Below are 22901 nucleotides of genomic sequence, written 5' to 3'. Positions count from 1 at the left end.
CGCCGGGGGCCGTCCGTAGTGCGCGGCTGCCGCTGTCACCGGAGCTTCGCTGAGATCTTTGATATGATCGATTCGCCTGACCTGATGAATGTTTCGGTTCCTCACGGAAGCGATTCATGCGGTCAGGCCGTCAGGGCTAGCTTGCAGTTTTAACCGCAGTTTCTTGGGCCAGTGGGAAACCGGTGGGGGGAGAGGGTACGGGCAAGGTTCAGACTTGAGGGTCAAAGATGAACAGCTATGCGGCCAGTTCCGTGATTGCTACGAGTAACTAATTAATGACCCGCGAGGTAAGTTAAGCTTTGATTCCAATTGGTTGGTACGTACGCAAGCTAGTAGTGGTATAGTACGATATCTGCACGATGCCACAATTATTGGAGTACCAAGTAAACCGGCTGAGGAAATCAACCTCGCTAAAAAACCCCTCCTTGACAAGATGGTGTAATTTGACGGCGTGCAGATAACACGGCTCACTGCAGCATCTATCTGGCTGCTGCTGATGATGGACACCTTGATATTGACCGTTACCGTGCTTCCCTAACGATTTAGTGTACTAATCCACTAACCAGTTACCACACCACCTCGAGAGCTCTAGTTTTATGGTTCCATCCCGTTTCGCTGTCGCGCCACAGGTGGTGTTCTTACCGTGTGGTCAGCTTCAGCTAGTCTGAGTGTCTAGCGTACGACGTAGCTAGCTGATAGATAGATGGATATAGATGCTTGCAGATAAACACAGTGAATGTTATTCTCCAGCAGATAAAACACGCGCGGTAGCTAGCTAGGTTGGACGCTCGAACCGGTAACATAATATCCGAGCACAGCTAACCTTTGCGTGCGGGTTTTAATTTGGTCTCTCCTCACTAGGCACACCGGCGAGGTCTTCGGCCTTCCAAACCGGAAGATGCCGGCCGGCCTTCTGTATGATATGAACAGCATGCATGGTAACAGCTCAGAAACTCGGCTCGTGTTTGACTGCGCTGCGAACCCGTCGAGCTTGCAACCACCGGCCGCTGCCAAACTAACCCATGGCGACTCCGTGTCCACACCGCCACGGGCACATTCATTCCCTTACCCGCCGCATTTGCAGCGTGGTCAACCACCCTTCGTTGAAACTAGAGCTGCTGCTGGTGTACGTGAGAGCCACGTACGCCTACGTGACTGTACATGCTGAAGAGTGAATGGTGGATCGACCCCTAGCTCCGCTCGCTCCAGCTCCGGCCGCCGTGCGAGACCCTGCAAGGTCCACGGGTTCACGTGCGGCTCCCAGCTCGCCGCCCCGTACGGGCGGGGCGGGACGGGACAGAGGCGAGCTTCTCCGTTGCGGCACGCATCTGGTTCGATCTCTCTCTCATCCGAATCCGATGGGAGCATATCTCTTGTCCCCGTCCGAGGTTCTGCCAGCGGTGGCAGTTCCAACCGCCACGTCTCCACGCAAAACATGCATGCCGGGCGGCGACCGGCCGGGCCGCCGGGGTGTCCCGCCGTCCCGGCGCCTTGGGGCTGGCCAGCGGCCACTCTCACTGGGGCTGTAATAATTGTTCAGGCGTTCCAAATGGGGGCGTGAAGATATGTTGGAGCTCGTGTTTTGTATGGCCAATCAATCAACGGCGCGTCGAATTTTACGGGTCGTTCCCTCCCGGTTAGGTTTCCTACCAACTTTCCACAGATTAATTCAGAGAGATCAAAAGTTAAAACGGGACACCAGTCAGAAGAACTCTCTCGTCACGCGTCAAACCGAATTCTACTCGGCAAGCTGGCATCGCCGGCGTGGACGGCAACATCACCTAGCTGCTAGTCCCCCGGCTGCACGCAAGGTAACAGCGCTCCCTGTCCTCTTTTTTACACCGGAACAGGTTACCTACTGGGGCAAAATGGCTAGGGGGCTAGCGCGAGACCCGCTAGAACCAAGAAAGCGTTGGTGGTTACTGGTTAGGCAGGGGAACTGACAAAGCACGGTGCATGGAATCTGCAAGAAGTTTTTCTTTTTCATCACAGAGAAACTTCCATGGCGTGGTCCTCTTGATCCGAGATCAGATGCTGCTCGCGACTGACATGGAATCGGTGACGAGGACCACACGCACGCAGGATGCGTGATCACGGGGGGATTTGGTGGTGTGGTAGCCAATACTAGGAGTTCTCCAGATCAGGTGAATCCCAAGCTCTGGGCCTCTGGAAGCAAGCTACCTGTAGAGAGGGAAATATCTTCTGTGTGTTGTTCTTGTTCCGCGTGAAATCCTTCTTACGTGCGGTCTCGACGCACTCGCATCAGCATGCCGAGGGCGTTGGCCTGACACGTGATCTCTCTTGTGGTGCGAAAGCGAAACACAATTGATCGCAGGACCCTGCTATACATTCCGAGTCACGATTGTCGCGTCGTACCTTTCAGGACTCTCTACAGAACCACAGCTTGTCGTTTGCTCATATTTGCTGAAATTGTGGGCTCCATCCGATCCAAGAACCCAGCCACCAAATTTGAATTCCAGTCTTGGACGAGAAAAGCCCGTATAATAGGATTATACTCCATTAGTTCCAAATTACAGTCGTTTTGTTTTTTCTAAGCTAAAAAATCAAAACGACCTACAATTTCTGGATTGATGGAAGTACCAAAGTTTCCTGTCAAGAAAGAACGACAAGGTGGGAAACAGAACTAAATGGACCAAGATGGGCCTGAAAGTCTTTTTTTAAGACCAAGATGGGCCTTAAAGACCGAGTCCAGAGAACATGTCAGTATTACTCTACAGAAAATAACACTGAAAAAGTAGGTTAAGAGTCTTTGTTGCCGAAGACTGGAGAGCACATGCATGAAGCATTGCTCAGAGGATTATCTATCAGAAACTTGCGTTCAACAGTCAGCATTCGGTACGATGAGAAACTGGGAGAAAAATGAGCTGTAACCCTCGCACAAACTAACTAGATCAAATCGCAAGTTAACTAGTAACGAGATCAGGCAATCGGAAAAGGTCCATGTTCATTTTAAGCGCTCAGCACTAGACATACCACAATAAGGTGACTTCGACACTAGACGATGTCAGACACAGAACTGAAAGGAAATGGTGGACTTCAAGGCCCTGTTCTGTCAAGAAAGTGAAGAAATGGTTCAGTTGCCTCAGAGGTCTGCAAACTTTCCCCATGTTTGAAAGGGACCAATGACTTTTAAGTTAGGACCTAAATAAGACGAAATTTCTAAAGTCAATGTACTCATATATCAAACCAGATCCAGACTGGAACCCACCGGACTCTTTAAGAAAAGCTCCCTTTCACAGGAGATGGCATGACGATGAAGATTTTTGAAATGTAACAGGAAAGAATAGATTGAATGGATTCTCCCTCGAGGCTGTTGTGCTTTACAATGCTCCAAAATCTAACTAGGGTATGAACTATGAAAGGGTTACAGTCTCACAGCCCTACAACCCGAAACTAACATATCCACTACTCTTACCTGATTTCATGCATTTTCAAGGAGAATCCATGAAGGTGAATAAACTGGTCTCAGAGAATGAAACCAGCCAGTTATTTCTCTCAGACTAAAGGTTTAGTCAAAGATCTCTGTTCACTAGGTCTCAGACCGCAAGTATCATACACCAGCCGCATAGAGGTTCCAAAGCAAAAAAAATCTCCAGTATGTCTTTTCAGCAAATTCTTCTGTCAACAACTGCTACAAAAAGGTAATTTCAGAAAATTCAAGTCAATCTGGCAACTTGTATACTTCTATATCGCACTAAGATAGATTAATATTTCCACTAAAATCAACCAAGGCAACACAAAACTTTCCAAACAGAATGGAATATTGGAATGTATGCCAGCACAACATGAAGCACTGATTATAGCAAACACTATATGTCAACCTGAAAAAACAAAAGGTATTTAAGTGAAAGATAGGATACAGTCAACAACAACACATGCAAACACAAATGTTTTTTTTATAATGGGCAAACACAAATGTTGAAATATTTTGTTACATGTGGGAAACAAGTTTCCAAAATAATTCATTTCGATTAGGTAAATGCTAATGCAGCATCTTGATTTTCCTTTTACATATCCTTGATTTTTTTTCCCACCTGTGATGTGAATTTACTTGAAAAGAACTTTATTTGTTTTTTAAGTTATAAGCTGTGCAGGATGGAAGTCTCGTGCAAACCCAAAATACAAGAGGAAAACAAATTTTGATGTAAGAGTGCATATAAGATATCTGAAATTACTATTAATTTCTAGGAATCAGATTCCATATACTGGTATGATTATGAACAGTAAACATACATCCCAGCAAGCATATTATTTGAATGAATATACCTGAGAACAGATAATTGACTTGCAATATCCCAATCAGGCAACCAGCTGCGCAGTGGGCTTTATGTTTTCATCTCTAGCTGCTTCTATAGACTTATAGCTTTTATAGTTATTGAGCTTAAGAAAAGGAACCTCGTGCTTGCAATTCGATATTGGGAACATATCCTAGAGAAGATGGTGAACTTCAGTGTTCTGTACTTTCTGATTAAATCACGTTTTCCACTAACAAGAATCTTTACAACTAAATATTGAATTACTCCAAACATTTTCCTCCAAATTTGCCCCGGAAACTGGGATATACTAGTTGATCAGCAATATGACTGGTAACTAGATCAGAGATCAACTTTTGGTAAGCTCGTGCATGTATTAGACTAGACCTATGCAAAGCAACCAAGCACCCCTTATCACAGTGACTCAGACTTCTCCGGCAGTATATAGTCTGGACTCAACAGTAGCCTAGTTTGAGACTACACCAGAGGAATTATAAAAGCCAGACCGTTGTTCTATAGACAGCGGTGCTCTGATGTCTCCAATCAGTAATACTGTTCTTCTCTGTCACTTTTCACCTTTTCAGCAAACATGCACATCTATATATCGCTCTAAGGTCCTCTTTCGAGGAAAGGAAAGATCGAGATTTGAACAAAACTCCAGGTTTAGAACAAAGTTAAGAGTTTTATCCTTCTAAGTAAAAGGATGAATTAATTTGCCTAAACCCCCAAAGAACTTTGATTCCCATAAATAAAATGAGAAGAAAAGCACCACTGGCAAAGTAAAGTTTTGGAAAATTGGCAGAGAAATAGTCTATCTGCTCATACCAAAAGCAAAATTCAAGGGCAATGATAGCTACATAACAATTGTGCAAACATGATGTCTTTCTGCATAAGCAGTAAAGATAACAGCACCATCTTTCAGAATTCAGAAAATGATCAAATGGTAAAATTTTCTAGTTGTTATGTCAATTTAATATAGGTGCCTATTGGCATAAATACTATGATAGGGAGCCATTCCCTTTGTATCCATGTTGAATAAGGGAACAGAAAAGAAATTAACTGAAAAGTGTGTATGATTGTGAAAACGAGGCATGCAAAAAGAGCATTAGGAATGACCATGGTCAGCAAATTAACAGTGTGCACATGAAATTAGTTTGGAACTCCATTAATAAGGATTCAGCGCACAAGGCTTTTCCCAAGTACTAGAAAGGAAATCCAGTTATTAACTTTTGTAAATGTCATCTCCATATCCCATTCAGTAAAAGTGGAAAAGGTAGGTTGGAGTTCATGTTGAACTTGAAGCTGTTAAAATATTGGCCTATGAATGATGGCTCAATTTATCTGTTCTTGGCAATAGATGCACCGTTGGTAACAAGGTGGCAAGAAACAATAAAATGATTCCATCAAGCACAAGATAGGTCAATAATACTAGAACAACAAATTGTATTAGCCTGAGAAGCCATCTTAATATTTTGTACTAAAGTGCTCTATAGGACGCAGTTACTTCTCATGCTTAACACTAACATGATATTTTAAATGTAATCTACTAAGAGAGGATACAGAAACTACCTTCAGTAACTACCAAGTATAACAAGCAGTTGACTACTGCCAAGCGCTTGAGGCAGAAAAAGAGCCCCCATAACACTTGATTCAAAGAATGTAGGGTGGTAACTACACCTTCCAGGTATCATCTGGACAGAAAATATACATCTCCGTTTTCCATCAGTCATAGGGAATCAGAAGCTGAACCAAAAGTCCCACGTCCACATTGCTGAACAAACATAAACAGAGTACCGTTAATGGACCCTTTAAGTGCACTGCACAACCTTCTTGGTGCCTGTATCAGCAGAATGATAGCTTAGCAATTGTAAATAATTTTTAGAGAGGAAACGAGGTACTGATAAGGAGTGACAGTACATACCAGATGCCAACGCTTGCTTAATGGAGACGATGAAACTTGGATCTCATCTATGTCAGGTAAAGGGGGTGACCGGAAGCAAAACACCTTTCTTTTGAGGTCATCCCTGCCACTTGATCGTACGTAAGATCCCCTAGTTATGTTTCCATCTTTCCAGACATCCTTCAAGAAAAATAAGATCGGCTTCTTGCACATAGACTTCTGAACATCCCTAGTGTCAAAATCAAATTCATTTCTCTGACTCATCCTATTATAAGCAATGTAAGTCCTTTGTGATCGCTCCAAATCGCGAGGAAGAAGAACATTGGGGTATACTTCAACAACATAGCCCAACGAGACAGCAAATGTAAGCTTTTGGCTTTGATCGTAACAAATTGAACGCTGCAGGAAGCTCATGGGTTCCATTTTCATAGCCTTTGTAAACAGATCCAAACTCTCAAGAGAGTTCAATCCAGGGTATATGGGGTCTACAAGCTCCACGTGGTGGATACTGATGAAAGGAGCAATTGGATGAGATGCCAACAAACCATGAGCATTGCCTCTGATATCCCACTGACATATGACATGCAGTAAAAAATGACATTAGAAGGATGGATGGATTCATCAGCATATATGCCCGATCAAAGAAGCTGAAAACCAATATAATTTTGCACGATGATTGCAGAAAACAAAACAAACTTTTAATACCAAGCTATTGTCATTTTTAAAGTTCAAACACATCCACTGCCTATTTGACAGAGGGGCATTGAGAGACAGTACTGTAGAACAGCCAAGCAGATCCTGGCAAAAGTGTAGGGCCCAGAAAAGAGACCTAACAAAAGTAACCTTCGAGTCCTACCAAACTTCCTTTCACTGTCGTAACCACTCTGGCAATACCCTACTTTTGTTGAGGCATTAAAATCAATGATAAAACTGACCAGCCAGGTGGCACAACGGTGGAAAGCATGGCCTTCGTTTCTGCCCTAAGGAAGCAAGCATGACTGATGTGGTAAAGATCCAAACAATGCATCAATAGAGCATCCAGGATCTAGGCCAAGCTCTACATTGGGGATTGATCCATGAAGATTCCGTACTTTTTTGGGGTGTACATTCAGAGTGTGTAACAACTCGTGAATTGACTGAATGGGGGAAAGACGGTGTAATCCTCGAGTTACTTTCATGATGCAGCTAAGAACTCGTTTAGGAGCAAGTCCCATATAGAAGAACAGTCTGAGCACTTCAATTGCTTGATGAATACTAACTGGATCAGAGGTGTCTGCACCAGCAATTCCCACAAAATGTTGAAGGATAAGCTAGATACCTGGTGAAATCCATACTCGCGAGTTAGGGGCACGCCGAGCTCCGTAATGCAGGCATGAAGGCGGTCGTCACTTCCATACAGCTTGGGGTACCTCTCGATGCACACATCGAGCGTCCGCGCGAGTGCGACGGCGAGGGGGAAGCTAAGCGCGACTCCACCGCCTCCAAACGCCATGCTGTGGCTGAAGTAGGTGTTCGCGGAGTGGCTCTCGGACGGCGCCCCGACGTACACCATCTCCCTCCAGTCGTACTTACTGAGCACGGCCACCAGGTTGTCCGCGCACAGCACGGTGTCGTCGTCGACAAGCACGACCCACCGCACGCCCGCCCCTCCGCCGACGAGCCGCACGGCCTCAGCGGCGATGCGGGCGATCCGGAGTCCCGACGGGTGGCCCGTGGGGTTGGTGTACCTGAACCTGGAGGTGTCCTCGGACACCCGGATCGGCGGGAGGGATCCCTCCCAGGCGGAGCTGGGACCCGGAGCGGCGGGCGCGCCCGCGTCGAGCCAGACGTGGCCGCGCATCGCGGTGGGGTCCCACCACAGGCGGACGTACTCGCGGCGGCGCGGCCAGAGATGCGCCGACCCGGCGATGCCGAAGACGAGGTGGCCGAGCGAGAGGGGCGAGGCCGCGCCGGGGCCCGCGACCGCCGCGCCCGCATCCAACAGCGCCGAGCGCTCAGAGGCGGCGGGCGGGGCCCCCTGGGACGGGGAGAGCACGAGGAGGAGCCAGAGCGCGGTGGCGAGCAGAACTGAGAGCAGCGCCAGCACGGCGGAGGCGAGCGGGCAGTGCCGCGGCGGTAGGAGCGCGAGCGGGAGGAGCGGCGGCTGCTGCGGCGGGGAGGCGGCTGCGTGGTGGGGCTTGGGCATTGGGCTCGGGAGTGCACGCCGCCGCCGCCGGTGGCCACGGACATTGGGGGTTGCCGCAGGCGGGACGTGGCGATGTTTTAGGGATGGACGGTGCGAGACGGGTGGCTGCGTCTCCTTGCAGTTGTAATACCACACCATTCCATTCCATTTCAAATTCCATTTGCCTTTTCCTCTCCCCCAACCCAATTATTCCCCTTTTTCTACAATTAATCTTGAAATCTCAGCCCTTGCCTCTTGGCCGTGTCTTTAAATATTCAGATGGTTTGAATTTGAACCCCAGATCACAGTATCAAGTACTGCTGATGACGTGCATAATTTTTTTTTAAGAGAGAACCATCTTGGTTTCTGACTTGTGGTATAGGTGAATGGTGCCCCAAGCTTCAGGAAAGAATATCTTGGTGTAGTGGGCTACAAGCGAGTTAAGCAAGGCGATGCCATGTGTCTAGAGATTGTGATCGCAGGAATTCTTTTAGGGGACCTGTGGAATATGTTCTCTCCTCTCATCAATCATTGTTGAAATGCTTGTGCCAAAGTTTGGGCACTGTGATGCCATACAACAGCTTGGAGAGATCACAGCTGTGGTTCAGAGGTTGGCTTGAATTAGCAGGAAGTGGTTGGGATCAGTGAGCTGGAAATTGCATCTCAAGCAACTCCATGCTGCTGCAGCTGGGGGTCAGTCTGCGGTTTGACAGTAAAGTAATTACTGTCACGTAGTGTGCTAAACCTGATTGTTTGCTAGCATAGACTCTGAAGGCTGCTGAGCGAGTGTGTTCATGTGAAGGAAAAAGGTTTGGAGTTTGGAAGCTGCATACATGTTTTGCACGAAAGGATTGCGGAAATTCTGGTGCTCCATCGTTGTCCCCGTCCGTTATTCGTTATGAGACTGACCACCATCCATCCATTTCTCCTCTCTCCCCTGTCTATTTTGTGTGGATTTCTTATCTTTTGTCTGGGGTCCCTGGCATCCGTATCTTGATAAAACTTTATGAAAACTAGTATACCATATGCGCAGACATCAGCTGTGGCATTGCTTTAAACGAATAAAGTCAGTTGGTATTTGTTTTCATCCTCTCTTGAAGAGAGAAGAAGAAAAAAGGAACAAAAAAGGGCTGCCTCTTGATTGAACTCGTGGCTCAGAGTTTTGAGCTGCTTCGCCTAACAGTTTCAAAATATACTTTAAATTTGAACTTTCCTAGCAAATATAAATTTAATTTAGAACCTTGAAAATGAAATATTTCTCTTCGGGTATTAAGATCGATAGGTGAGGCATCCTCGATAGTTTTAGCTCAACTGTACTTGGCAAATTCCCCTTCTCTTTTTGACCCCTCAACAAGCTTGACAACAAGCATGGTTTTGGATTAGCAAAATTGCTCAACTTGAGATCACTGCTCCATTGTACAACCATTTTCTTTTCTAATATTATGCTGCTAAAGATTAGATGTCACAATGTCAACTAGCAGTCCATATGGAAACAAAATAATTGCAACATAGTTAATTGTACGTGAAACATCCCCCCTTTTAAGAACATCAAGAAGGAAACAATGAATCAAACAGTTGTAAGTTCTATGGACTTACATGCAAGAAAGAATAAAAAAAACATATGAATCTGACTAGTAAGTGATACTGATTTAGTAGAATACACGGGTCCCTAAACTTGTTCATAGGTGTTGCCTAGATCCCTGAATTATGAATTTGCATACATGTGTCCATTTTCCTCTGTGTTCACTGTGGGCCCGTAGAAAACCAATAAGAAAAACAAAATTCATTCATATAACGGCCCAATATCTACATTTGGCTAAAATTCCGTTGGATTGAGCAAATGTAGATATTGGGATATTGGGCCATTTTTGCGTAAGATAGTACGGCCCATGTACCTTGAACAGGTCCAAAGGCCGAAACTCGAGCTCCGCCGGTCCGCCCGTTCGCAAAGTGCAGCGTCACACTCGCTACGCGCGCCAGCCACCACCGACAGGCGGGCCCGCCGCGCCTGGGACTGCGGGGGTGTTCGGTTCCCCGCCGTACTTTGCCACCCAAACCTCAGTCAAGTTTATCCAATTTAAGTAAATATTTAGTTGGACAACTAACCTTTAGCTCCACATGTTATAGAAATAAATAATGTGGCAAGATTTCTTTTACCATGGTAAAATGTGACTTCAAATTTTTTTACCATACTTTTTGTGGTTCGCCACACTTACAAAAATTAGTAGCAACGAAGCATGCCCTGCATCGCGAAAGTGAGGCGAGCTGAAAAATCCAAGGGAAAGCCGGCGACCTGCTCTGCTCAGGGAAGATACGCTACGTGCCATAATTAGGACGCGAAAGGGAGCCCGATTAGCAATAAATTAATCGGAGCATTTCTCCCTAATCGAAAATAAACTAAGGCAAAGCGAAAAAAAGCAAACCCCACTATATCGTCCCCCCTCGTCTCCATCAATAAAATTTTTCCCCTTCTCGTCCCCTTCCTCGGGCGGCTAGCCTCCGCGGTCCGCGCCCACGGTCGTCTCCGACCACTGCGAGCTAGGGTTTGGCTTCCCCGCCTAATCGAGCTCGGGGATTTGGCCCCCCTGCGGCGGGAGGTCTCGGCTAGGCTCGGCCCCCGGTTCCATCCGATTTGGTGAGCGCCCCCCACCCCCATCCCCACCTTGCCTGGTTTTTATGTTCGGGTCCTGGGCGATGTGGGTTTGGCGGAATTCGCGCGATTTTTGGTTTACCCGGATTTCGGGGTTTTTTTTTGTCGGAATGGATCGATTGGGCTGCGAGCGTTCTGTGGTCAGCAGCCACAGGGGTGGCGCTTCCATTTCTGCGATTTTGTTCCAGTTTACTGTTGAATTGGAATTGTGTTCTGGGAGAATTTACGTGATTCCATGCGTTGCTGGTGTAGCAATCCGTTATTCGGATGGGTGCTGATACTGTAATTTGGTGTTGAAGAGTGAGTAGTTTGAATTTTGGATAAGGCGACCTTGCACCGTGGCCTAAGTCAACCCAAATTGCGGGTTTGGATAAGTTACTATACTGCAAATGCTACTTGTTCATGCGTGTATGATCGGATTGCGAGAAGTGTTAGCTTTGTTCAGAGTGATAATAAGCAGGGTTTTTATTTGAATTCAGCTAGTGATCTGTCTACCGTTCCTGCTGTGGGGGAAATAGACCATTTTGTTCTTGCCACTAGAATTTGTACTCAATCTATTAGTTTTTACATGGTTTTTGCGTTTCATTGCATATTTTGGTACTTGTGGTTCTCGAGCAATAGTAATTTAGACATTAGCTGTGTGATTGGGGCAAGTTCATCTGTCTTGTAGTTGTACCTGAGTTGTTAGCAGCACTTCTAAAGCTTGAATATGATACAGTGTTTGTTAGGAGTTGCTTGGTACCTTCCAGTATGAAACTCTTGCCTTCTGGTTTCTAAAGTTAGGTAGAAGAAGTTTTTCTCTTTGATCTTTTGAAAGAGCCAGCCTGTGTTCTACCTAACATGTTGTTTCTCTAAGGCTGCTTTGTGATCTTTTCGTTAGTCACAATCTATCGGTTAGAGTTGTAGAGATCCTTAGAAGCATTGCAAAATTGCTTTCTGGGTTTCGATCTTCCCTTTCAAGAGTGGACAACTGAACCAGAGTCAATTTGCCTCATGCACAATTATATTGTTTGTGTATAATTTGTTCATGACTTTTTAAATAGTATGCGCTTAGAATTATAAGCTTTAGCCCTCAGGAGCATGCAATTCTAGGAACAGTTTTTTTAATAAGAAATAGAATATAGTAGTTAATTACATTACATGTTTATACGTAGTAATTTAGAACCATTTTTATCAAGCTGATGTCCAGTTACGTTTTGCAGGCTCAGTCATGCCTCATGAGTGGGCTTCTCATTAGCTTCCCCAAGTGATGCTTTGTATCTCTATGTTTTTTCCGAACATGTAACATCCCCCGATGTTATCCATGTACCGGATATACCTTTAGAAGTCAGAGATGCAGAAGTCTGACCATCATGAGCAGAAACTTACTTCACCAAGAGGGCTAATCCATAAAATACTTCGTCGTACAAATAGCAGGCGTTCTCCCACTGCAGCAGAGCAACAAACTTCTCCTGTATCTCCAGAAACAAGCAACGCAATATTTTCAAAGCAAAAGGATCCTGATGATGTCATCAATGATCCAGAAAAGGCGAGCACACATAGTATCAGAATTGAAGATGAGAAATCTGATTTGCTTGGATATGAGGTTTATTCTGGGAAGCTTACATTAGATAACAGAGCTAGAAGTGCATCAAGTGAACAGTCTGGATCAGGGTCTAGTGGCAATTGCTTTGATGCTAGGCTCAGCACTGAAGCCCTTATATGGGGTTCTAACGTCCTTAAGCTTGAGGATATTGTATCTGTAAGATACCTCGTTGACTTACATTACTTGCACATATATATTTGCAGTTCTACTGTTAGTCCACAACAAATTGATCAATTTAAGATATATGAAATGACCTTGCAGGTATCATATAATTCTGGTCTCCGGTATTTCACGGTGCATTCATGCCCTCTTGAAAAAAGATCCAGTGGACTCTCCTGCTTTATGAAGCCTAGAAGAACCCAAAAGGACTTGAAGTTCCTATCCCCTTCTCCACATGAGGCCTTTCGGTGGGTTAATAGTTTTGCAGACCAGCAATGCTATGTTAACCTGTTGCCTCACCCCATGGCATCTAGCAAGAAGCATTCTTCTGAACTTATTCCATTTGATGCCATGCTTGATCCTTATGTTAAATCTCGGTCTCCACCAAGGATACTTGTCATCTTGAATCCTAGATCTGGGCATGGTAGATCTAGCAAAGTTTTTCATGGAAAAGTGGAACCAATATTTAAGGTATGTCTAGCTGAGTAGAAGCATGTTTCTTATCTCACGGGTCTATGCTATCTGTCGCTTCTACTAGGAAGATTAACAAAAGAGAATCATACTCAACTTACAATCATGCTTCCAAAGATAGTTTTTAGTAATCACGCTTCCCAAGATCGTATTTGGTAGGGCGTCTCATACTCAAAGACCAATGTTAGGATAATCTTCACTCAATTTAAAACTTCTTGCTATGTGTTTCATGTTTCCTTGTTTACCAGTCACACTGATCGTATTAAGATATCCGTTTATAACTGATAAAATGATTGTTCCATGTTCCCTTGTTCACCAGGTATACATGGTTCATTGGTCCAGCCGCCATAGAGCATTTAATATGTATTTCTGTACTAGACAATCTCAATTTCTAAGATATCATTATCTTACTGGATAACCTTCTCTACATATGAATTCAAGTTGGGATTTATGCTGTGCTTTAGAAGCACCAGTATGCATATATTGGCTGTAAAAAGCAATGTTATCCATATCTTACAAAGACTCGTTTATAAAGGTTCTCTACCTAGGTCATGTAGAGTTGGCAAGGCATGCTAATTGTCATTGTCCATAAGTTTAGGGACCATGTTACTGAAACTTTGGAACCTGAAAATGTTCCATGCTCCTTCTAGGTCTACTCTTTATGCAGGATTGTATTTGGAAACACCACCCTATTAGCCTAAGTTCTTTAGAAATCATCGCATCTAGATGAATCAAGACCTTGATGCCATTATGCAGATGTCTGGTTCATGTCTACTTAGCTCTTGTTATAAGTTACTGTCAGTTTCCTGTCATGACCATGATTTTCAGGACTATTCCTGATATGTGGTGTCAGTCATAGAATGCTGAAGTTATTGACCTTTTATGTGCGAAGAAATGTATGTCATCATGCTTGTTAACACATTCTGCATGTTTTGAGTATCTCAGGAACTTAGGTATGGTTTAATAACAAGTGCTAGCCACAGCTTGCAGGTTTCAAGATGGAAGTGATAAAAACTACACATGCTGGTCATGCAAAATCTCTTGTATCAACTATTGATTTTAGTACCTGTCCAGATGGTATATGCAATTTCACATCTTAGATGAGTGTTTTACATTCATCACCTGACTCATTTTTCGCCTGTCTTTGCTAGGTATTGTATGCGTGGGTGGTGATGGAATTGTAAACGAGGTTAGTATTATTCATTCACATATTTTCCTTTTTGCTGATATCTGGAATCGTGAAAGGTAATCATAATGACAGACCTATCTATCCTGATTTCTGATATTGCCTCAGCTTGTGTGAATTTAGGTGTTGGTAATAGCACCATCAATAAATTACAACAGTTCTCTAACCAACCTAGTATCCGCGCAACTTGACGTCTTGACCTACTCCATCGGGAACAACTTGCTCGAAGCTTGTCTTCTAGGGTCTTGTCGGAATAAAGGTCACCCATGTGTCTGAAGTGTAGTAGTGCTAGGGGGATAGAATTGCATTGGATTTTGCAAGTGAGTAGCACTAGCATATGGTATAATGCCTCTTGGCCCGATCAATAATTTGTTCAACCCTTTCACATGAAGCAAAGACACAAGTGTAAGCAAGTCACTATGTGAGCATGGGACTGCCCCACATGGGACACTTGGAGTGCATGTAATATGCCCTTGAGATTTCAAGTTTTCCTTCAGGGGAGCTTAGGAGGAACACAAAAGAAATTTTATACATCATATAGGATTTCCTATGCCAAGTTTGTTTTATTGTTTTTAAACTCAGAAGTTCTAAATGATGTTCAATTGCATAACTTAATGTGGTTTAAGTTCTGAAGGACCTATTTGTTTGCTAGTATCACAGAATGTGTGTTGAAACATCATTTAGATCTTTGTACGTTTACTACTACTCTGAAGTCATCCTCTCCTTGCATGTTACAGAAACAGTTTTCCATATGCCAACTGTAGGTTCTGATGCAGTTATCAATTGATTGTGTAGGTTCTCAACGGTCTTCTGTGCAGAGATGATCAAAATGTGTCTGCCTCTGTTCCAATTGGTATTATACCTGCTGGATCTGATAACTCACTTGTTTGGACAGTCTTGGGTGTCAAGGATCCAATATCTGCAGCATTGTCAATTGTCAGGGTAAAGAACACGTTGTTTTATTTCAGCTCTACTTTATCTTCTCTATGTCTTGCACTCCTTCTATTTGCATATAATTTATTGTCATTGCATTTTAAAAGACTTTAAAATGTTGTTGTCATGCTGGGTAAGGTACCTTTTGTTCTTAGACAGAACTAACTGCCTTGCTATTTCATTTCCCTGCTGTCGAATATTCAGTCATGAGCTAGGTTGAGCTACATGCCTGATTCGTCGTTAATGGTGGTTTTGCATTACGAAGAGACAAATTCCCCAGTTACAATTCCACAATTTGCTTCACTTCCCTATTGCCCATTCAACCCAAATCTATTTGTCTTCATGTCTCTCTCAAATCTTCTGCATTTCTGTACCCTGCATTCACTTGCCTTGCAATGCTGCACTGCTCTTGACAGCAGCTGATTGGAAATGTCTTCTTGGAGCAACTATGCTTTTGAAATTTTATATTAGACGTGCCAACAAAATATTTATGTATAAAATCTATAGGCTTATTATAACGAGGCCAGATTTAGCCAGCCCACCATTTCAAGCGTTCTTTTGCTTTGTTGATAATTACCTTCAAAGATTGGAAAATAGTTGATGAAGCAAGTTTAACTGTGTGGTGTGTCAATATTTCCGTCTATACTTATTTTAAGTTTTAATTTGAAACCTTTGATGTGGATATGTATGGTTGTATGCAAATTTTTACTGAGTCACTTGTTGGTTGCAGGGAGGTCTTACACCTATTGATGTTTTTTCTGTTGAATGGATTCAAAGTGGGATTATGCATTATGGCACAACCGTATCATATTTTGGTTTTGTTAGTGATGGTAACATATTCAACACTTCAGACCATTTTACTGTGTTGGTTCTCAAAATTTGCTTCTTGAACTATCCATAGGTGACTTTAGTTTCTGCAATAAAAAAAGTGATGATCCATCTTATCTCTTGCAGTTCTGGCACTCTCAGAGAAATACCAGAAGCGTTTTGGACCTCTCCGTTACTTTGTAGCTGGTTTTCTCAAATTCCTGTGTTTACCAAAGTACAGTTTTGAAGTGGAGTATCTTCCAATATCAGATGCCAATGGTGCTGAGCATAAAATTTTGGTAGGACAAGAAAAGGTTGATGCATCAGATCTTTATGATGATGTAGTTCGGAGATCGAGAGCAGAATGTTTACCGCGTGCCTCAAGTTTATCTAGCATTGATTCAATAATGTCTACAGGAATCATGTCTGGGGCAGAGCTGGAGGTTTGTAGTCCTCGTGCAAACAACGAACCTTCTGAGCTTGTTCGTGCGCTTGACCCAAAATCAAAGCGCCTATCATTAGGTAGAGCGAGTACATTTAAAGAACCAGAAGAAGTGCTCCATCCCCAGTCTCATGGTACATCTACTCCCAGCTGGCGTAGATCCAAATCAAAGTCAAGGACTGAAAAGGCATGGCCAGGCTTGACTAGTACGAACGATGCAAAATCCTCTAAGGTTAACACGGCACATGACAAAGAGGACACATCGTCAACAATTTCTGATCCTGGACCTGTGTGGGATTCAGGACCAAAGTGGGACGCAGAGCCTAAATGGGATAATCAGCCTAACTGGGAACCTGAGACTTCAATTGAACTCCATAGTCCTCAAGAGGACATTGAGCTTGGTCTGACTAAGGAGCTTGTACCAAGCTTAGATGAGAGATGGACAGTTAGGAAAGGACGTTATCTTGGTGTACTGGTGTGCAACCATTCATGCAAGACTGTGCAGAGTCTGAGCTCTCAGGTTGTTGCTCCCAAGGCTGAATATGATGACAATTGTTTGGACTTGCTGTTGGTTGGTGGAAGTGGAAGACTCAGATTACTGAGATTTTTTGTGCTTTTGCAGTTTGGAAAGCATATATCTCTTCCAAATGTAGAATATGTAAAGGTATGTTATGGCTGCTTTTGTTGGTAAAATATCAGATTTTACTCCATTACTCCATCCATGGTAGTGTTGTTTTGATTTTGGCTTGATGCATGTCATGCTTTTTGTGTCGCACAATTGTCACAACCTTTGGACATTTCCGAGGTTAATGATCTCTGTATTACTCATTTGACCAGAACTTCACTTGTAATTTTTTATAACTCTTTAGCTCACTGCTGTGCTAAATTTCAGGTGAAGTCTGTGAGGCTCAAGGCAGGCCCAAATACACATGACGGATGTGGTATTGATGGTGAACTACTCCATGTCAAGGGGCAAGTTCGCTGTAGTTTGTTGCCTCAACAATGTCAATTGATCGGCAGGCCAGCCAAAAACCCTGTACAGTAGCTGTAAATACATTACTCTGCAGACTCAGTCTGCAGCTCTGAGATCGGGCCAGAATCTTGCACCTGTACAAGCGGCGAACTGTGGAATTTTGTCCACATCCACACATCCGCAATTATATTCAGAAGTCAGAGCATCCTTGCTGACACTCAGCTCCAGAGATGTACATTTGTGGTTGATAAGCAAGAAGGTGCTGGGTGGGTGCTATTTATCCAGATGTAAAGCCAAGGCCTATCTCAGACAACAGCCTGTTGCGCACCTATTGGTTTCACCTTTTCTCTTGTCTGATATCTAATACATCTACTATAGAGCCATCCAGATGAGTGTACTTGGGTCCAGAACATAGTGTTCCACCTCCTCCACCCCGGTGGTGTGTACGGTTGTTTGGAGGTCCCTGATGCCGCCCACTTGATGCTCATTACCCCCATTATAGGGACAACACCTCCAGCGCCGTGTCCTTGATCAGCTTGTTGTGTTTGCAAAGTGTGAATAAGACTATATAGGCCTGTTGGATTCCCAGTACAGTTGTAGGGTTTCAGCAGAAAGGGACGGACGATATTTGTGGCACCGGTGCCGCAACTTTTTCATGTGTGTAACTCTTGTTCTTTGTGATGTATTGTGTAGTGATTTGTAAACGTTGTTTGCCATACGAGTTGGAATTCCTTATATGTGCTGTTCTCTGCTGGATAATAAGTAGCGTAGCTTCTGGTTCTGGGAGGCTCTTTTGTTTGCATGCTGCCGGCGACAGCGAGCAGTGCTTGTACGAGGAATAGTTTGCCACCAGCTGAATTTTCGGATGCGATTGTGACTTTGTGAGATTGCGACTCGGAAAGTCGTTTTTGCGACAATATTGGTTTCATGGAACAGGATGGTGTTTGCTTTGTTTCGTTCCGGAAGGTGATGAGGTACATGTAAGTTCAGCGAGCACTAACCCGACAGATAGCTGGGACTTAAAACTAGATAACGCTGCTGGTGGGATACTGAGCAAGGCGGCAGTTGTCAACTCATAACTCGGGAACTTATCCACTACTACTGCTCGTCGGAGGAAGAAGTAACGACGTGACGAAGGCCTCTGGTGCAAAGTCGCCTCTGTTTCCTTAGAATCACTGTAGAGAACTTTCACCTGGTGAAATAGCGTTCTCTGAGAGGGCTGTCCGTCATGCTCGTCCGAGTTTCTAGCTGTTATTACGAGATCGTCGTACTAGTAAATAACAAGTGCATGTTGATATTCCCTCCCGTGCGTTTTCATTTTTCTAAATATATATATATTGCTATGTATTTGAATATAGTGAAATCTACATATCTAAAAAAGCTGAAACGACCTACATTTTGACTGAGGGAGTACTACTTTGGCAGCAGTTTGGAACATGCAAGAATTCGTAAAAAAAAGATAAGAAAAACAAACCAAACGATTATGCTGATCCAAACACCGTGCAGGCAGGCATTACCCAGTCAACAGATCACAGCGCCATCCATGCTGTGTTTTATTAGTAAATCCTAAGGATTCGAAACTGCCCTCCCCGCCGCCAGCTGGGCTGCGGGCTGCGGCTAGCACCTGCAGTGGCATCCCTGCACCAGGGCGAGCCGCCCGGGGGAGACGCACCGCCCGCCTCGCCGGCCGCCGTAGTGGCACATGTCCCTGCACGCGGCGTTGGCCGCGTCGGCCGCCGGGTCGCACTGCTCCACGGGGATGGTCACCCCGCACGGCACGCTCGATGGGTAGTCCGACTCCACCCACGCCGCCCGCGCCGGCGGTGGCGCCGCCGCCATGAGAGCCGCTGCATGCAGAGAAAAACCACGCGCGCAAGTGTCAGATACACACCGTACACGGATGCGGCGCGTGCGTGCATGCACGCAGTTGTGGTGGTGGTGGCGGCGCGACGGCCCCTGCGGCTTACCGGTGAGAGTGACCACGAGGACGAGGAGGGCGCGCGCGTGGGGCGGCGCCACGGAGACGCTCGCCATGCGATCGATCTATCTGTTTGTTCTCTCTCTCTGCGCCGGCGGGCTGGGAGGTGGCAACAGCGATGCTTGTCTGGCGGCTCCGCGGCGCTCGGTGCGCGCGCGAGCAATATAGGGGTGGTGTGGTCACGGGGCAGCCGGGCAGCCAGGGTGGGTTGGAAAAGCGGCGGCGCAGGCTACTAAGATAGTACTGTATATACATATATGCCAGCTAGCTAAATGCAGTATCAAAAAAAAGCTAAATGCAGTATCAATTAATTGGCTAGCTAATTACGGCGCGCATATCTTAGCTGCCAGATATACTGCCGATCTCCTGCTAAACATACAGAGAGGCTCCATCTCATCTTCTTTTTACCATGCATGCATGCACCGCGTGAGCTGAGCTGTTGAAAATCAGCACCGTTGATTAATGTGGCTAGGATTATTAAATTTATTAGATGCGAATTATGTGCTACGCGCAGGCTAAATGACCTTTGTTTTTTCTAAATCCATATGCATCTACACATAGTAGATGTTATTAAGATAGTATTTGGTTCACCGAAAGTAACGTGTTTACGTTACGGAGTGATAACAAGTAGCATTATAGGCGTTTGTTTTGGCTTGGTCCGTAATCTATTACGCTGCAATCGGATACCAGCCTATTCAAATTGGATCCCGCTCGTCCCCGGCTATAATCGCATCGCTTCCCTCAAATACTTTGCGATACCGTTACTTTGATTGAACCAAACAGAGAACGTAATCGCATATTCTAGTGCTGATTCCCCCGTGATTCGATTACATTTACGTTTGCGTTATCACTCCTTGAACCAAACACTATCTAAGAACTTCCTTCCTCCCAAATTATTATTCGTTTTGATTTTTTTACGTACATAGTTTTTGCTACGTCGGCCAACCTCTAGTGATTGGAACTCGATCTGTAATAAGCTTAACTTTCACCTCAACTAGAAAAAAGCTACTCCAGTTAGAACGAAAAAGCAAGAGGCGGACAGCAGAGGCAAGCGAGAGAAAGTCAGAAAACCATCTCATGGTTCTCCGTTCTCCCCCTCCCCTGTTTCTCTGCTCGCTGGGTCCAAAGTCCAAACTCACTTGTACGCTGCCCGGACACCAAAGGCAGAACGAAGAAGAATAACACAAACGCAAGCACCATGCCACCAAAAAAGGGTCACCAATAACAACATGCACATCGTCGATATACTCCTCTGCCGCCTAGCTAGCACTTGCAGTGGCAGCCCCGTCCCCGGCCGAAGCCGAGCGAAACGCACTGGCCGCCGCGCCGGCAGCCGCCGTAGTGGCACATGTCCATGCACGCGCTGTTGGCCGCCGCGTCCCCGGGGTCGCACTGTTCCACCGGGATCGTCTCCCCGCACGGCACCCCTGACGGGTAGTCCACCCACGCCCCCATCGCCGGCGCCGGCGCCGCCAGGATCACTGCAAAGACCCACACGAAACCAAACCACCAGCGTCAGTGATTCCGACCGAACGAGCACGCGAACAGAAACTAGCAGTAGAAAAACATGCAAGCGCGCTGCATGCGGCAGCCGCGCAACGCTCACGATCGATGATCGTGTCGTCGTCGTGCGCTTACCGGTCACGGCGGCCATGAGAACTAGCAGGAGGCGCGCCGGGGGCGGCGCCATGGAGACGGCGGCGCAGCATGCAGCAGGATCGCGACCCATTCGAGACCCACCCTCTCTCTCTCTCTCTGTGTGTTCTTGTACGATGGGAGGCGGCAAGGTGGCTGGCTGGCGGCGCTGCGGCTCCCTGGTGCGCGTGATATATAGAGGAGAGAGGTGATGACAACTTGGCACGCTGGGTGGTGGCTGTGGTGGTGCGCGCGATACAGAGCCACAGAGGTGACGATCGGTCGAGCAGCGGAAGTTGGAAAGCGGCCGGAGCAGCGCGAGGGGGGGGGGGGGGGGGGGGGGGGGGGGGGGGGAGCCACAAGCAAGTACACATGATGTGACGCCGAGACGGTTTGATGGTGTGGTGGGACAATAATATGTAAAGATAATAACCCCAACTGTCAACTTGCGCCTGAAGCTAATGTAGAATAAACGGCTGGTTAATTAGGACATGATGAGCGCGCATCATGTCCTAGATCGGATGCTTTTGCAAAGGTATGTTACTAGCAGTAGCCGGTAATGCAAAGTAAAATTTGTCACTACATGAGCTAAGACGACGTAGTTGAGGTGGTTAAGTTTGTAGTGGCTACTCACTAGGGAAAATGTAGTGGCTACTCACTAAGTTTGTAGTTATATACTCTTGGCTTACACTAACTTGACTTCTTTTTGGGTAAACATCTTTATACCTTAAGATCAGCACCCACCAACACCTCCGAGCACGCACGACAAATTTACGGCCCAGCCCTGGTGCTGAATCTGAACGTGAACTGAGCCTATTGTATATTAACAAAATTCTTCATGTATACAGGCTTGAAATAAAAAATTATATAAAAAATAGACAAAGAAAATTTCTCCATGTACAACCAACTAATTGGTACAACTCCGCAAGAAGACCCTCCCGAATCTCCCAAATTCACCTGGTTGTATCCGATGAAACGACGACACGCCATATTTCCAAATCCGGGCGCAAGAGAGTCCCCCCGTCAAAAGGGCACTCATGCATCTCCCCGCTCGACCAATTCCCTGCTCCAACCTTCGAGGTAGGCAGCTATCCAGCTAGCCAACTTTCTGATCCCGGTTGTCGCCTGATATGATAGACGATGATCCGATCGATCGATCGATATCCCCCAGCTGTGAATTAATCGAGAGTGGCCTGGGCGCATCACGTCCTCGATCGACGACAGGAGCCCGTCTACGACCGCCACCACCGATCTCCAAGGTCGAGCAGACCGATCGACATCGATTATTAGCTAGCGCGCATGCACGCCGCGTCCATCGTGCCCCCGATGGAGCCGTCGCGCTCAGCGCAGTAGCTGTGTGTCCACTCACTCCCCGTTCGTGCCGCGCGATGAGCTGATGGCTGACGAGCAGCATCATTCGGGTCGGGGCTACTAGCATAGCAGCGACCAGACCGATCGCGCACACTACAACGGACACAGTCACTAACCAATGCAAAGCATGTGTGTTTTGCGCGGCCTCTGCTAGTGGGAGGCGCCACGACATCATTATCGTCGCATAAAGTTCATCTCATCGCGACCGAATATAAATGGTCGGATCGTCTCATCACTTAGCCAGTGATCGACCTATCATGCCGCACGCCACCTTTATGGGAAATAAAATGAATGGAATTTGTTTATATTTAAACAACTGATGCACTACGACGAGAGGATCTCGCATCTCCAGGGGCCGATGAATGAACCAGCT

At 45.7% G+C, this 22901-nt stretch overlaps 4 protein-coding genes across 7 annotated transcripts; 1 reads left to right on the top strand and 3 right to left on the bottom strand.

The window, feature by feature from the left end:
• Nucleotides 1–3236: 3236 nt before the first annotated feature.
• Nucleotides 3237–8502, bottom strand: LOC117839795 (uncharacterized). 4 transcript variants are annotated; one of them, XR_004636892.2, is made up of 4 exons: nt 7493–8502; nt 6196–6744; nt 5844–6045; nt 3237–3652 (listed from the first exon to the last, which is right to left on the bottom strand). XR_004636892.2 is itself a non-coding variant. In XM_034720215.2 (3 exons), exons 1-3 carry the CDS (start codon nt 8357–8359, stop codon nt 6001–6003), a joined length of 1527 nt encoding a protein of 508 aa, XP_034576106.1. In that variant the 5' UTR covers nt 8360–8488; the 3' UTR covers nt 5559–6000. The 4 variants fall into 4 exon arrangements, 1 of the variants encoding a protein (XP_034576106.1); XR_004636890.2 differs by having other exon boundaries at nt 5844–6111; nt 7493–8488; XR_004636891.2 differs by having other exon boundaries at nt 3237–3649; nt 5844–6111; nt 7493–8488.
• A 2275-nt stretch (nt 8503–10777) lies between these two features.
• On the top strand, nt 10778–18279 carry LOC117836577 (sphingoid long-chain bases kinase 1). The gene is made up of 9 exons (XM_034716036.2): nt 10778–10973; nt 12191–12729; nt 12835–13203; nt 14187–14280; nt 14355–14392; nt 15185–15331; nt 16053–16152; nt 16277–17235; nt 17464–18279. Exons 2-9 carry the CDS (start codon nt 12322–12324, stop codon nt 17614–17616), a joined length of 2268 nt encoding a protein of 755 aa, XP_034571927.1. The 5' UTR covers nt 10778–10973; nt 12191–12321; the 3' UTR covers nt 17617–18279.
• Nucleotides 18280–18448: 169 nt separating this feature from the next.
• LOC117836580 (uncharacterized) lies at nt 18449–20253 on the bottom strand. Its single transcript, XM_034716038.2, has 2 exons — nt 19512–20253; nt 18449–19391 (listed from the first exon to the last, which is right to left on the bottom strand). The coding sequence occupies exons 1-2, from the start codon at nt 19576–19578 to the stop codon at nt 19162–19164; spliced, it is 297 nt and encodes a 98-aa protein (XP_034571929.1). The 5' UTR covers nt 19579–20253; the 3' UTR covers nt 18449–19161.
• Nucleotides 20254–20701: 448 nt separating this feature from the next.
• LOC117836578 (uncharacterized) lies at nt 20702–21428 on the bottom strand. The gene is made up of 2 exons (XM_034716037.2): nt 21161–21428; nt 20702–21003 (listed from the first exon to the last, which is right to left on the bottom strand). Exons 1-2 carry the CDS (start codon nt 21249–21251, stop codon nt 20786–20788), a joined length of 309 nt encoding a protein of 102 aa, XP_034571928.1. The 5' UTR covers nt 21252–21428; the 3' UTR covers nt 20702–20785.
• Between the last annotated feature and the right edge of the window lie 1473 nt (nt 21429–22901).

This window comes from Setaria viridis, chromosome 9 (assembly GCF_005286985.2).
Source record: "Setaria viridis chromosome 9, Setaria_viridis_v4.0, whole genome shotgun sequence".
Taxonomy (NCBI): Eukaryota; Viridiplantae; Streptophyta; class Magnoliopsida; order Poales; family Poaceae; genus Setaria; species Setaria viridis.
The sequence above is the reverse complement of the archived record's forward strand: the minus strand, read 5'-3'. Positions and strand labels throughout refer to the sequence as shown.